The sequence below is a fragment of the Phalaenopsis equestris genome, unplaced genomic scaffold (genome assembly GCF_001263595.1).
Source record: "Phalaenopsis equestris unplaced genomic scaffold, ASM126359v1 Scaffold000002, whole genome shotgun sequence".
Lineage (NCBI taxonomy): Eukaryota > Viridiplantae > Streptophyta > Magnoliopsida > Asparagales > Orchidaceae > Phalaenopsis > Phalaenopsis equestris.
The window spans coordinates 78,949,899-78,967,163 of NW_018164444.1; the positions used below are offsets into that span (position 1 = coordinate 78,949,899).

Consider the following 17,265-nt stretch of genomic DNA (forward strand, 5'->3'; position numbering starts at 1 on the left):
TGATATATTTATGATAGCCTTAAAGATAGGGTGACAAAGATGAACCCATAGGGAGACATAAGAGTCCTTCAAATAATATGTTTATTATGATATGTATGTGTAGGGCGACAAAGGTGAGTTCTTATGGAGATAAAATTGTCCTCAATATGCAGTCTTATAGCAAGGTTTTCAACCCTATGATATTTAGTGTGAGGTTTGACATAGCTCACTTTCTTACATAGCCAATAAACTTTGACCTACATGCATGGCATATTCTGATGCTGAAGCAAGATATTTTATATTAAGAAATAAATAAAATGAACAAATGCATATTATGAGAAGATTAACTTTTATTCGAGACGCTTGTAAGCTTTCCTTAAAATAGCGTAGTGCATATTATGTATGACTTCGAGCATTTCTTTTAAAAATTTTCTTAGTAATATTACTTTATAAATTATCATACCACCTATTGTCTAGGAAGGATTAGTTTGTAATGATTATATATAATCCACCAAAATAGACTATATTTTATATTAAGATTTAATTTCAAGTTTATGATTAGCATATCATATTGATTTAATGTTTTAAAGATTCAATTTTTTTTAAAAATTATTTATCTTGTTGAGCCTTTAAGCTCATTAGATATTAGAGAAAAATAAAGTTGATCCTTGAGTGCCGGGTTTTGATATAAAGTACATTAAACTATATTTATGATGAAAGTTTGATATTATGAAAATAAATATTGATAAACCCTTAGAGTTTGATAAATAGAATATTTTAGAAAGCTTTTGTTCAATTGATTTGTGTTTATTATTAAATCCCTATGAATTAGAAATTATTGTATGATCGTTTATATTATTGATTTTATCTCTCATTCTTTTCTGGTGGGTATAGTTATAGAATAGATGTTGCTGAAAATTTAATTCAACTATGTTGTACGCTTCTCTGTTATCTTTTTTTATCAGTAAGGGCGTCTTGGTTGTGATAGCGAATAATATCAGAGTAGTTGAATTCTGATGATTTGAATATGGAGGCTTGATTAAATTTACTGTAATTAAGAAATCTATTAAATGTGATATAATCACTATAGAGCATGGGTGACTATAAACTTCCTAAGTGGGTGGCGCGACAAACCATACATTATATATTTATCATATATTTTGCCTGAATTATATATAAAAAAATACATTAAGTATTAATAACAAGTGTTAGACATTATGGTTGTGGTGAATTATATATAAACAAATACATTAAGTATTAATAATAAGTGTTAGACATTATGGTTGTGGGAGTATTTAAAGTAACTAGTGGTCATTCAGCACTGCTTAATATGACACTTATATGAATGAGATAGGTGCACTAGTAGAAGACAGTACATTCAGCGTAGAAAGTGTCTCATGGAATGTAGCGACTGGTGCATTAACCATTAATATTTCTTTCCCCATCTTCTTTTCTCCTTCTAGAATTTATTTCCCTTGTCAAATACTTTAATTTTGTGGCTCCATTTCCTTTACCTTTAATATAAATCATCGAGTAGGAGGTTAGTTACGGAGTGAAGAGATTGTTTTAAAAAACTAAGAAATAATGGGAGGGTGGCTAACCTCCTTGAAAAGCAACTTTTTGTTTATATCTTTCCATCGGGAAATTTTTAGGCCAATCAATAGAGGAGGCTAAAGAGAGGTAGGGAGTGAACATATTAGAGAGGATAGAGAGTGGATGTGCAATGCTGACTTGATTGTTGAAATGCAATCCAAAAATCAAATATCATCAAATTCGGCCCATAAAAGATACGTGATTCATGATGGGAGGACTTTGATTCGATGGTTTATAAGTGTGGCTTCGTCATTATTTGATTGATGACTAAGGTCGGGTGATGTATTTTTTGTTGTTGCAATAAATCCCAGAAATAAAATATAATCGTTGATCTATGGATACTTTATATCCATCGGCTAGAGTTGGCTGAGTGTTGCATGACTTCAAGCATGGGACTAGGACATGGATATCATTTACCAAAAAGGCCTCAGAAGGTCACATGGAAGTCTGTCTCCTTTCCATTTGATTTATTTTTGTCTCCAACATTGCTTTAGTCTCATGTGTTGGAGCCCTCATGGCCTGCTACACTCTTTTTATCATTTGCCTTTTAATCTTTTGGGGCATAGTTGTGTCTACTCGCATCCATTCATCTCACATAGTAAAGGTGGCCTCGGTTATTCTCAAGCATTCTAACTCACCAAATTACTAATTTTATCCAATTACGTTTGGCAAGATTGCTACCACTTTTCGATGCTCCTGATGATAGTGTCAACCTGCCTGTTTTCGTCTGTCATTTAAAGATGGAAATGTAGGAAAGATCACAACTCCTCCTCAGCATCTATTCCTCTTAACCCAGAATAACTTGGTCGATCTGAATTAGTACATTTTTATTTAGCCCAGGATGAAATCCAAACTTGTTCTTTGAGGTTCAGCTTTTATGTTTAGGTTGTTTGATCTCATCCCCTTGAGATGCATGCCTATCCTGACCTTCATCCATGACTTGAATATCAGAACTATTATATCTCTATTAAACTTCTGAAGCAATTGGATGGCGGTCCCTTGCTAACTTTTTAAATCAAACTTCATATTTAGAATTTTCTATAAAGAGGATTTATAAGTCCAAAATATTCTAGAGCTATGAGTGACCCTTTCTAGGTGTGCATGAAAAAAAAAAGAAAGAAAATGCTCAAATAAAGAAGCAAATGTTGAAAGTTTTATTGTGGAGCAGCCTATGCATTCAAGCAAGTCGACACAAAGATTAGTCTCTTTGTAAATGTGTTTGAAGGCAAGGTTGGTGTAAAGACTACATTCCTACTAGTCATTGCTGAGTTTATCTTCTACCGTGCATTGAAGCTTCTAAGGCCATTGCTGGTCTCGGTACTTCCTTCCATTGTCAACCTCTACTTTTAGTTTGCTAAGTCCCTTCTTTTGGACTCTTCAAGGCTTCACGTAGTATTCTCTATCTATGGAAGCCAGACTTTACTTGCTAAGATTCATTTATTTGCCCGGATGCTCAATGATTTTTTTATCTCCAGTGATGATGTGGTGCGATCTAAAGGAATTAATGCAACATCCAAATATGAGCATTATTATAACTTTGAGGTCATTGGTTTTCTATTCATCATCTTCGCGCTTGCTGAATTATTGTTGATTACCGCTACCAAGGTTCTCCTCATTAGACCACTTTATAGAATGTTTTTGTTTAAAACTACACACTCTAAATTCTTAATTACCTTCAAGTTTCAACTTCCACGCATTATATGTTGGGAGATCTGGATTGCTCAAAATAATACAAAATATGACAACAAGAGATGTTTAAATTAGGTTTTCATTCAAATAATCAAATATATATTTATCGAAATCAATTTGGATGTCCTTATCTCTATTCCTCGGGGAGCTGTTGTGCTTAACATTGCTGTTTTTAGGAATCCCAAAGTGTGTTTATTTGCGCATCCATGTGTGTGCGCGCGCGCGCACGCAAACATGTGCTTTGATGTGTCTGTCTCTGTGCACGCGAACATGTGGCCAATGCCTATCGGAATCCCAAAGTGTGTTTGTTTGCGCATCCATGTGTGCGCGCGCGCACGCACGCAAACATGTGCTTTCATGTGTTTGTCTCTGTGCACGCGAACATGTGGCCAATGCCTATGGATACTTGAAATTTTCATTGTACTCATTCCATTCTTTTATCAAATTTTATTTTGAGATATTATGCCATAAAATTATATTTTTGGTCTACCGAGACTTCAATATATTGCCGATTCAAGCATAGGAGTGCCAAATTAATAATAATAATAAGAACAATTAGGGAAGTTTACATGCGTAGCACATAATTCTTATGTATTCACATATCTCATACCTAAAATTTCCTATTTACATCCATAGCACTTTGGTAATAGTTCTATTTTTTATGTGATTAAAGATTTGAGTGCTATGTATGTCAATTTGATAGTTTAGGTGTGAGACATGCTAATACATAAGAATTATGTGCTGTGTTCGTAAATGCCCCTAGAAAGAGTATAGGAGTTCTTTTCTCAAGGCGACTCCCATGGAGCATCTAAACCTTTTTGCTGACCATGTTTGCACGAGGTAGCTTGAATGAGAGCGATCTATTTTGTGGCTTAAACGGTGCGGAAGTTTTTTGTAGCATGTAGTAATAATTTTCATTAGCGCTTTTATTTGATGTTGACCTTTTTAGTCTCTTTTTTTGTCATTCATCATTGTTAATTATTCTATGTTATTTTGATTGTTCTTTATACAAATCTTTTTTGTAATTTCTATTTAGGTTACCTTTAACGAACACTATTACTCTTCTATTCCTTGTTCCTTGTGTCTGTTCTCTTTATCAGTACGTATTTAAGACTCTTTTTTACGTGCTTAAATAAAAAAAACTAGTTAATAACCTTTTATTGCATAATGCTACTTCCACTAATATATAATTTTTTTCTATATTTATTTTTCTTTATTTTATCATACATACATAATTTTTTTCATTTGATTATTTTAATATTTGTTTTGTGTAATACATGAATCTAAACTATATAGCAACTATTTCTGTCATTTTTTAAATTATCCTATTTAAAATTTTTATGATGTTCTCGTATTATGATCCTGCCGTTGCATCTCGTTCTTAGATTCTATTTCATTCATTTGCATAATGTATCAAATTCTCTTAATATTTTGAATCTTGGCATCACTGTTCCATTCAATTTACTAATCCTTTAATCGCTTTATCCTCTCTATCTGTGGAGAACTGGTAAAGCTAAACCTGAAATGGATGTGAATTTCTTTTCTTTTTTTATTTAAGTTAAATTCGTTTGGCATCACTCGTGATACATAGTTGATGTTGATAATGGCGTTTGTATTTATTTCTCATGTTTTGTTTAATGACAGTTTCTTTGGATTTCTCTCTATATTTTATTTTAAAACTATAAACCAGAAGATGCCATAAATAAATGGCAATTGAATTTGAAATTCTGTTGGACCGTCTTATATCTAAAGTTATAACCTTTTGTACTTATGCCATTCTGCCTTGATCATTCTTTTCACATTCATAGTTGTTAATGGACTCTTCGTTTTTTACAGGCTGAACTAATTTCTTAAATTCTTTTAACATTTTCAGGCCAGTTTTGCTGACAACCCTTGCAGTGAAGGTACTGCCTCGACCTTTGATCACTCTCTAGAAGTTGATGCGGATGCTGAAATGGGTGAAACTAGAAAGCAATGATGAAACTTTTGGCAACTTGACGCACGAGAATGGCACCAAGGATGATTCAAATCAACATTTTCATGGTCAGGAATGGCATCATTCTAACTCACCTAAGAACAATTACGAGAAAGATGAAGTTGAAGATGAAGACGAGATTCGTCGGGGGGTAAATTTTAATTTTTTTTTAAATCATAAATTGGAATAGAGTAAAGTGTCAAAATGGTCTTATACATGGGGTTATTTTAGTCCCATAAGATTCTATAAAAGTGTTAAATTAGTGCTTAGACTGTATGAGCTTCAGGGGACCATTTCAGCTCCCGTTAAAGGAGTATGGGAACTAAATGGACATTTTTATAGACTCTAGGGCTAAAATAGCCCTCTACAAATAGTCTAGGGTCTAATTTGACTCTCTTCTCATTTAGTGTGTGAATTTAACTTTTTAAAATTGAGGATCACTCAAACATATTATTGGTTCTTAGCTTTGAGTGAGATCAATGAGCAGATTAATGAGACATGTTTGATTCTAATTGAAGTTGAATTGAGTCGGGAGTGAATCTGATCGAGATTTCTCAAGATTGGATTGAATTTCATTTTCATGCATGTACCAATGTATGAGTGCATAAATACAAATATTTATGTATAGGTTATAATTTATAGTAGGAAGATTTACATGCATACCACTTTATCTTATGTATTTACATATTTAACACAAACTTCAATTTTTACATATATGCTCACCTTACCTATCATCAGAAATGTATATTTCACTTTTTAAAGGTTAAAATAGTAGTACCTTTGATGCGATATGAAAGATTTGGGTGGTTTAAATGTAAAAAGTAAAGTTTAACTGTTAGAATGTTAATGGATGGCTATATTAATGCATATATTCACCTATATATTTTGACATACATGTCATGTGTGTGCAAAAGCATGCATACGTTGATTTATCCATATGCATGTAGTATAGGTACTTATACGCTAAACTAAAAATTTGATACGAGTGACAATAAATCTCAATACCTTATATCATTTATGATTGCAGGAATTGTCTCCAAGTGTTCAGGAAATGAAACTGTTAGAGAATCAACCTCAGCAAGAGAACCACTCAGCCTTGTGGTTATGCAGAGACCTCTTTCCAGGAGACGAAAAGTCTGTTTGGAATGGACCCCATTCCTTAAACAGAAGGTATTCATCTGCGAGACAGAATAACCCCATTCGAAGTGCTTTGGCAGCATTAATGCAGTGATATTACAGTCTTCTGTTTCTCAAGTAAGCTCATTTAATTGATCAGTGATTTAAATAATTGTCTTTAGAAAATGTTGATCAGAGATTGAAATTCATCATTGCTTGTAAGATCTATATTGAGGTGCAAATATGGTTAAGAGTCATTGTCATGGTTATATGAATTGAGATATCACATATTATCTAAGAAATGTTATTTTAGTTCAGTGAAAAACATATGAGTTTTCAAGCCTATGACTTCAAGAACTTCACGTCTTTTGATAACATATATAGTGCACTCTAGTCTGGGGAATTCTTAGACGCATGAGGAATGACTGGGGCTCGTATAATAGCCTCCCTCCGGCCATTCCTTTTGTAACTAGGACTAAAAATGCAATAATTTTTTGCTCTTATTTCCTTAGTAAAACTGCATCAATAACAGTAAGCCTTTTTCTCATAAAAATAAAATAAATGATTATAATTAATTTTTCATAATTTAATGAAGTTGTATTAATTTTTTTTTAATATATAATGCAGTTTGTATATTCCCTATCGGTTTGGAGAAATTGGCATGCATACCACACAGTTCTTATGAATTTACATATCTAATACCCAATATTTGATATTTACACTTATAGTATGTTTGTGTCAAGCCTATAATATTTTAGCATTATGCATATAAATATAAATTTTTAGGTGTTAGATATGCAAATACATACGTATTGTGTTATATATGTAAATTCCCCTTTTTGGTTTAAAAATATGCATTTTATTAGCAGGTTTCATTTAATTAATTTAAAAATTAATTCAAACTGACCATATTTATCCTACTTAAATTGAAATAGAGCCAAGTTTTATTTTTTTAGTTAAAATCAACTAGCTAAAATTAATTCAGGGTTTGTTTGAGTTAGCGACAACTTATTAAAAAATAATCGTGAATCTGTTGAATAATAATGTGATATGCTCAAAAAGTTGTGGTGGTTATTATAATTTTTTTTTTAAAAGTCATGCGTGCAGCTAGAAAGCTGTTATTGCACATATGCTGGAGTGGTGGGAAAATGTAGGTTTAAGAGGCAGATTTTACAAAAAAGTTGTTAAAACTCAATTTACCCAAACAGACAAAACTGCAGTGCGCGGACCCTTAATAGATAACACATCTGCTAATTATAATTATGATGAGTGAAATTCAATTGACATTCATGCCATAAGAGTAGTGTTCCTCTGATCTAAGGTGGATAAAAAGTTTGATCAAATGCATTGAAACTATTGCTATATACTGTTTTATTTTGAGGACATATATTTATTGGCACTAAGTAAAAAAGATGAATTATATCATTTTAGTGCAAGGTTTATCATGATCCTCTTTTATATTTTGGTATAAAAAGTATGCACTATGTTTCTTTATGATTTGGTGCTTAAAAGAGAGATGTATTCGATCGAAATCGCAGTGGATTCCATATGTATGTATTAATTAATTTTTTTCCTTTTTGTAAATTGAGTTAAATAAATATTTTCTAAGTCGACTTATATTATATTTATGTTGTATATACATGTTAAGTTTTTAAATTTGAAAAAATGAGAAAGTCTTGATGAATATGATGAGGGTTTAAGTTTCACTCAATGCACATAAAAAAATATTGGTATTCATTCTTCTTAAGTTGATTAATCACACTAATCAAAGGTATTAATTAAGTTTCAAGATTGGATGATGGTTGGTGGAAGGGTTGGTGATGGTGCAAGGCTAAGAGAAAATGTTGTTGATCAATTTAATATTTGTTGTTAACCATTTTTTTTAGAGGATGGCTTGATTTTATTTTTTGAAAAGAAAAATATTACATTCAAATAAGTAATAAATTTGATTTTTAGCCAATTGGTTATATAAATAAAAAATTATCATATGAACTGCTTATATGAGGTGGAGAATATATATTAGAGTTCATGGAATGAACCTGGCCTAACTTTTATGAGGGTTCAAATGGTTGAAGGCTTTGTGAAGGTGTTGTGCATGTAGGAGAAGTTTAGGGAAGAAGAGATATGTTAGGGTTTCTAAAGTTTAATATGTGATTGAATCATAAGTTACTTGAAAATTAACTTCAACACATTATAACACATATGTTTTGATAGAAATCAAAACAATATTTCTTGTTCATTTAATGTATTGCAAATATTGTAAAGATGAGAGAAAGATACAAGAAAATATACCTAATTTTCTACTTATGAAAATTCTCCCAACACTTTAATTGGTTAGCCACTAAGATCTCTCTCAATCTAGAAGCTAAGACTACTAATCAATTATAGGAGATTTGATTAATTTTTTATTTTTTTTTCTTGAGTCTTTAGTTTAGGTTAATGTTATAGATATAAAATATATTTTACATGCAAAATATTTCCTCCAAACTCATAAGACCAACTCAAATTCTAAGAAAATGTAAAAACTAATTTATGATTAATTATCATAAAATTAGGCTTTAGTTGTTGATTTGTGATGAAACTTCTGGCTTGTTATCGATTAGGTAGAGTTAAAACTATGATTATGAAGTAAGTGGGGTAAGGGTTTGTGTGTCTAAATGGATGGTGCATCTATAAGCTTAAGTTTATCTAAATATGCAATATATGTTGTTTTGTGATAATTGATGATGAAAATGCAGCTAGAAATAAATTTATTTTTTTTTCTCTTTAGGACAATATATCTATCTCAATTCTTAGTGAATCCTATAAATGATAAGATATCATGTACAATTAAAAAAGTAGTAAAGAATATGTTCTGAGGCAATAAAATAAATAGTAAATCTAGAGACTATATTCAAAATGCAAAATTTAGTGAAATCAGAACTAAGGATCTAAGTGTTAGTTAAAATATTTATTATTATATTTCCTATGTGTTTTTTCAAAAAAATATTTTAGTACTATTACCGCTATTCATACCAACTAATAGTAGAACAAGGGAATAATGATTATGTATGTTGTGCTAATAAAAATGTGAACGATGAATTAAATAAATAAAGTTAAGATGCATTAAGAATAAATCATTAATAACATAACACAATGTTGAGTGTTTAATTCGATTTGTTAAATTATGCAAATGGATGTCTAGAAGTTTGATCAAATCTAAATTTCTTTTTTCCATATCGGGAAGGTGGCTAGTCATTGGAGTCCCTAAAATATATGTTAAATACAACATAATAGGGATTTGCATTTATAATTTGTAAGTTTATCTCAGAGGCCAATGATGAGTTTTGCAACTCCAAGAAAGAAGTCTAATAAAGTATTCTCTTAAAGTCTTAAGTACACTCATAAACTTTTTCAAAAAGAGAAGGATTATTATGCTCAAAAGAAGAGAATTTTTCATCAAGGTAAAAATAATGATCTTCAATAACATTTATGCATATCTCAAATTTATTAAGACATTCATCAATGAACTTATTATATAAGTTACACATAAACCCACACAAATATTCTAAGATCACAATGGGCATATGGCTCTCAAATGAAAGTCATGTGATATAAGGTTCAATAATAGGGAGAATAAAGTCATATTAAGGTCTTAAGTGATTCAGATAGGTTTTTAAAATAGATAGATAAGCTATTATGCTAAACACATTTAATTAGAGGTTTATATTTATATATGCATATTTATGGATTGAACCTAGGTCATCCTTAAAGTGTAGGTCCTTCACCTTGTTGATTTAAACAAAATTTTCTTAACAATTTTTCAAAATGCTAGGATTCTTTATCTATATAATTAAAGGTATCACCATTTTTCTTATTTATATCATTCATGTTAAACTATATATTTTTTGGATCTCTTTTTATCAAAAGTGGAAGATACCTCTTAAACAATAAGTGTCAATCTTATGGTTATAAATTTTTGGTCATTTCAAGCAATATTCTGATTTAGAAGTTATTTTTTATCAACTCATGCTATAATTTTTATGTTAAGCCATTATGTTTTGTCTTGTAAGTCATTTAATTTATTTTGGCATTTTCTATCAATTTTATTTATAAAATTATCTCTTTTATAATAAATATTATTTTATAAGTTAAAAATTTTAACAATTATTTGAGACTAACTTAAAATTTTTTAATGTTGTTTAGGCAACAAAATATAGAAGTTTCAACAATAGGCCTAATGCAAGGATTATTTGGAGATATTAGAGGATGTATGATTATACACATATAATGTATGGTGAAGTAATTTTAATCTTATTAAAATATCATGATGGGAAAGTTGAGATGAAAAACACTTGATGATTTATATAATTCTTACTTATAAAACATTTAGGTAAGTGATCAGCTAAAATGGTGTGCGCAAGTACAAGTACAACTCAAGTGATATATGTTAAATATGTTATCGTTCTTATGAGGATCATAATTGAAATTTTGGTTAAGTGCTAATTTATGTCACCCTTTCTAATAATTTCAGTGTATTATAAAACTATAGTTTAAGTGCTTGGTTAAACTAGATTTAACAATATGAGAGAGCACCCTTAATTTACGTTCGATTCGTACAAAATTTTTGAAAATATTAAATTAAAATTTTATTTTATTAAGGATATTGATATCAATAAATTTCATTATTTGGAAAGAATCTCGAGGCATTTTTTGAGAAAAAAATCATCAAATTCAAATTTAAAAAATCATCTGGAACTCAAATTTCAGTAAACTTACAGTTAAACTGATCGGCTCAACAAGACAAACCCAGTGACACTAAAATTAATCTAATTCTAGTCAAATCAAGTATGGATCAAGCTGTTAAATGGAGGGACAAATGGATTTTAAATTTGATAAGCAATGATTCAAGTTAAGCATCTCAATGAAACAAATCCAACTAGACCAAGATCACTCAATTCAGACTTCATTGAGACACATAAATATCCACAAAATATCATCTAATTGCGAAAATCACTCAGGGTCGTTTGATGTAGTAGCTTGTATTCATGCATTACTTACGGAAAATGCCACTCCCAAAATCTATAAATAGAGCCCTACTGCTTTAATGAAAGGGGAACAAGACTTAGAGCTAGACCTATAGCCGGATCAAGAAGAGCCAACTTCCAGAGCTATTCTGGACTAAATACCTAATAATCACTCTCGTAGTTGTTGACCACCAAAAAACATTGCTCACTGACCACCATCGTTATCGATCTCTTTAGACTACTCCCTACTCGTCGCCATTGGTGGACTATGTGGAGTGATGACATACTTTGCAACAAAGTCCCATGTAGAGAATCTAAGCACCTTACAAAGTGGCACAATACTTTTGATACTGTGCAACGGTGTACCCGAAGATAGTGTACTGAAATTTCAGAGATAACTCCAGCTCTTAACCAATGTACGATAAACCCTTTTACATACAAATATTGTACTTGGAAGAACTCTGTAACTCTTTTCTATCTGTGATACAAGGTATGATACTTATGCTCGCAAGTTTATAGTGGATCATTGTGATCGAACTAGGCCTCATGTTTTTTTTTTGGGTTGTTTGGATTTTCCACATAAAAATTCCATTTCTCTCTACCAATTATTTTCATTATATGTGGGCGTTGGACTTTTTTACATCCTTATGATGCTAAAAGTGAAATGGCCAATACTTGTAATGATCATAACAACAAAACATCTCATTCTAACATCTACCACTTCATAGGGCAATCACAGAGCTAAGGACGTCAAGCATTTATTTCTTCCCTCCATAAAAGGCGTTATCCTACAGAAAAAGACAATTCTGAACCATCCTAGGAAGACCAAGTGCGTAGAATGAAGGAGAATAAGCATGAGATTCTTCAACTCCTTCATGAAGTTTGGCAGTCGATGCATGCACATACTAGCAGGATCTAAGTATCACAAGGTCAATAGCTTGCTCAGAATCCCTTGCTTGAGAATACTCTTACTGGGCCTTCTCCATTATGATGGGGTTTTATGCCTAAAATTACTATGAAGCAATCGATCAATCACACAAGCAATTATTTCGATCAATTAATTAACAAAATTAGAGTTCGCATATCTATCCCACGAGAAAACTTATTAACTTCTCTAATAAGTTAAGTTTCACTTTACTATACTGCTAAGCCTAGTTTAAAGATTCAAATTTATAGAAAGTAAAATGTTCTAAATTCTAATAGAAAGATTAGAAATCAAAACTAAGTTTTGTTGAATTTTTCAGTGGTGAGAGGTCCATACTGCTGTGACACTGGTCTAGTGATTCCTTGATATTTTTCCTATGACTTTTTTACGTTGTTGCTGACAACCAGGGATAAATCCTCCTTAATCTATGTCTAAGTCATAAGAAGCATTAGAAACTCGTATTAAAGTTTATGGGGTTGGTTGGTGGGGGGGTGCTTAATCATTAAAGGTTTCCCAGGAATCTCTAATCTCTTATCTAGGTTGCACTCTCTTATTAGCAATATCTCTATTCAACTAGGCGAGTGTGAATTAAGCTAGTTATTTTTCTAGTAAACGGTTAAAAGTCTTAGACCAAAAAAAGGTTTTAACTTTTTAATTGATCATATTAGAAGTAAACTTTGATCAGAAAGTTATAACATCAATATATGAAATCTAAAGCATAGAAAAAAGTCTAGATAAAACTCATGGATCAAAACATTGAGGTTGCACTCTCTTATTAGCAATATCTCTATTAAACTAGGTGAGTGTGAATTAAGCTAGTTATTTTTTTAGTAAACGGTTAAAAGTCTTTGACCACAAAAATGTTTTAACTTTCCAATTGATCATATTAGAAGTAAACTATGATGAGAATGTTATAACACCAATATATGAAATCTAAAGCATAGAAAAAAATCTAGATAAAACTCATGAATCAAAACATAGATTCAACACATGCTTGTTGAAAATTCTGATGGGCAAGGTTGGGGACAACTTTCGACATGACTTTCTTCTGCACAACAGTGCGAAAGAAAATCACGACAGTTCTGTTGGGCTGTAACTCCTTCTCTTGCAGGCTTGCCTAAAGTTTAGGTCTCCTCTCATGAGGGGGGTAGGGATTTAGTTATAGAGTCGAGGTTTCAATTAAGAAAGAAATATGGACTATCATTGAGCAAATTAATGATTTCAGAATTGGTTGATCTTGTGTTTGTTGGATTCGTCCTATCGAGACGATCGATTTGACCATAAAAATGTCATATTTGAAATGTGTTTGCTCTTCTAATTATGCCCACAAAACTTAAAAAAATGGTTCAACAACTTGATATGTTTGATTTGACGTGAATTAGATCGATTTTATTGTCATTGAGTTTGTCTCATTGATTTGATCCATTTGGCTAGAAGGTTACTGAAATCAGAGTTCTAGATTTTTAGTAAGAATTTAAACATTTTTTGATAAAAAATTTGCCTAAAAAATTTATCTAGGTTCATGATAAAAATTTATTAACAGCATATCACTCATCACGTCCTGCTTTTTTCAGACAAAAGCAAACAGTTATTTTTCTAGTAAATGATTACAAGTCTTAGATCACAAAAAGGTTTTAACTTTCTAAATGATCATATATGAAGTAAACTATGGTAAGAAGGTTATAACATCAATATATGAAATCTAAAGCATGGAAAAAAGTCTAGATAAAACTCATGGATCAAAACATCGAGGTTGCACTCTCTTATTAACAATATCTCTATTCAACTAAGTGAGTGTGAATTAAGCTAGTTATTTTTTTAGTAAACGGTGAAAAGTCCTAGACCACAAAAAAGTTTTAACTTTCTAATTGATCATATCATAAGTAAAGTATGATAAGAAGGTTATAACATCAATATATGAAATTTAAAGCACAGAAATAATTCTAAATAAAACTCATGGATCAAAACATCGATTCAACACATGCTTGTTGAAAATTATGATAGGCAGAGTTGGGGACAACTTTCAACACGAAGGTCCTGTTAGGCTGCAACTCCCTCTCCTGCAGGCTTGCCTCGAAGTTTAGGTCCCATCTCATAAGGGGGGTACAGATTTAGTTATAGAGTCGAGGTTTCAATTAAGAAAAAATCTGGACTATTTTGAGCACATTAATGATTTCAAAATTGATTGATCTTGTGTTCGCTGGATTCGTCCTGTCGAGACGCTTGATTTGATCATAAACATGTCATATTTGAAATCTATTTGATCTTCTAATTATGCCCATAAAACTTTAAGAAATGGTTTAACAACTTGATCTAGATTTGATTTGACATGATTTGAACCGATTTTAGTGTCATTGGGCTCGTCTCATTGATTTGATCCATTTGACTATAAGGTTACTGAAATCAGAGTTCTAGATGATTTTTAGTCAAAATTAAAACATTTTTTTATAAAAAATTTGCCTAAAAAAATTATCTAGATTCATGATAAAATTTATTAGCAGCATATCACTCGTCACACCTTGCTTTTTTGGGACAAAAACAAATAGTTATTTTTCTTGTAAACGGTTAAAAGTCTTAGACCACAAAAAGGTTTAAACTTTCTAATTGATCGTAAGAAGTAAACTATGAGCAGAATGTTATAACATCAATATATGAAATCTAAAGCATAGAAAAAAGTCTATATAAAACTCAGGGATCAAAACATTGATTTGGCAAGGGTTAGGGACAACTTTCAACATGACTTTCTTCTGCGCAGCAGTGCTAAAGAAAATCATGAAGGTCAGGCTCAAGTCTTTTTTTTGCCCAAAGTTTAGGTTCCTTTTGATGAGGGGGGGGGGGGGGGGGGGGGGAGGTAGGGGTTTATTTATAAATTCGAGGTTTCAAATAAGAAAGAAATCTAAACTATTATTGAGCTCAATAATGATATCAGAATTGATTGATCCTGTGTTAGTTGGATTTGTTTTGTCAAAACACTCAATTTGACTATAAACATGTCATATTTGAAACATGTTTGATCTTTCAATTATACTCATAAAGCCTTAAAAAATGATTCAACAACATGATCTGGGTTTGATTAGACTTGAATTAGACCGATTTTAACGTCATTAGGTCGTCTCATTGATTCGACTATAAGGTTGCTGAAATCACACTCCTAGATAATTTTTAGTCTAAATTAGAACATTTTTTAGTAAAAAATTTATCTTGAAAGTTTGCTTTTATTCATGCTGGATGATAAAAATTTATTAGCAGAATATCACTTAACGCACTCTGCTATTTTCGGACAAAAGCAATTTTATAATATTTTTATTTATATTATATATATGGTGTACGCAAAACCATCCCATTAGATTCGCGTTGCGGTAAAAAAATAGCCGATCAAAAATCAGATTTTTATACCCACCACCCATCCCAATTTTTCATGTATAATGATTCCCACCACTGCCTTTTCTTATGGTCCGAGTCCGTCGCGTCTCCGAGCCCATCCATACGAACTATAAAAAGGCCCACCAATTTATTGGCAGAATATCACTAATCGCACCCTGCTATTTTCGGACAAAAGCAATTTTATAATATTTTTATTTATATTATATATATGGTGTACGCAAAACCATCCCATCAGATTCGCGTTGCGGTAGAAAAATAGCCGATCAAAAATCAGATTTTTATACCCACCACTCATCCCAATTTTTCATGTCTAATGATTCCCACCACTGCTTTTTCTTCTGGTCCGAGTCCGTCACGTCTCCGACCCCATCCATACCAACTATAAAAACGCCCACCAATTTATTGGCAGAATATCACTTATCACACCCTGCTATTTTCGGACAAAAGCAATTTTAGAATATTTTTATTTATATTATATATATGGTCTACGCAAAACCATCTCGTTAGATTCGCGTTGCGGTAGAAAAATAACCGATCAAAAATCAGATTTTTATACCCACCACCCATCCCAATTTTTCATGTCTAATGATTCCTACCACTGCTTTTTCTTCTGGTCTGAGTCCCTCGCGTCTCCGACCGCATCCATACCAACTATAAAAATGCCCACCAATTTATTGGCAGAATATCACTTATCGCACCCTGTTATTTTCGGACAAAAGCAATTTTATAATATTTATATTTATATTATATATATGGGCTACGCAAAACCATCCCATCAGATTCGCGTTGCGGTAGAAAAATAGCCGATCAAAAATCAGATTTTTATACCCACCACCCATCCCAATTTTTCATGTCTAATGATTCCTACCACTGCTTTTTCTTCTGGTCTGAGTCCCTCGCGTCTCCGACCGCATCCATACCAACTATAAAAATGCCCACCAATTTATTGGCAGAATATCACTTATCGCACCCTGTTATTTTCGGACAAAAGCAATTTTATAATATTTATATTTATATTATATATATGGGCTACGCAAAACCATCCCATCAGATTCGTGTTGCAGTAGAAAAATAGCCGATCAAAAATCAGATTTTTATACCCACCACCCATCCCAATTTTTCATGTCTAATGATTCCCACCGCTGCTTTTTCTTTTGGTCAGAGTCTGTCGCGTCTCCGACCCCATCCATACCAACTATAAAAAGGCCCACCAATTTATTGGCAGAATATCACTTATCGCACCCTGCTATTTTCGGGAAAAGCAATTTTATAATATGTTTATTTATATTATATATATGGTGTACGCAAAACCATCCCATTAGATTCGCGTTGAGGTAGAAAAATAACCGATCAAAAATCAGATTTTTATACCCACCACTCATCCCAATTTTTCATGTCTAATGATTCCCACCACTATTTTTTCTTCTGGTCCGAGTCCGTCGCGTCTCCGACCCCATCCATACAAACTATAAAAAGCCCCACCAATTTATTGGCAGAATATCACTTATCGCACCTGCTATTTTCGGACAAAAGAAATTTTATAATATTTTTATTTATATTATATATATGGTGTACGCAAAACCATCCCATCAGATTCG

The 17,265-nt window shown here is 31.8% G+C and overlaps 1 protein-coding gene across 1 annotated transcript in view; it reads left to right on the forward strand.

Moving 5' to 3' along the window:
* The window catches only part of LOC110027396 (bromodomain-containing protein C631.02-like), a 42,951-nt gene extending 37,724 nt beyond the window's left edge, over nt 1–5,227 (forward strand). The window contains exon 7 of the mRNA XM_020728805.1: nt 5,135–5,227. Coding sequence (XP_020584464.1) covers nt 5,135–5,195 — 61 coding nt within the window. The 3' untranslated portion in view covers nt 5,196–5,227. The remainder of the gene's footprint in view (nt 1–5,134) is intronic.
* The last annotated feature ends 12,038 nt before the right edge of the window (nt 5,228–17,265 follow it).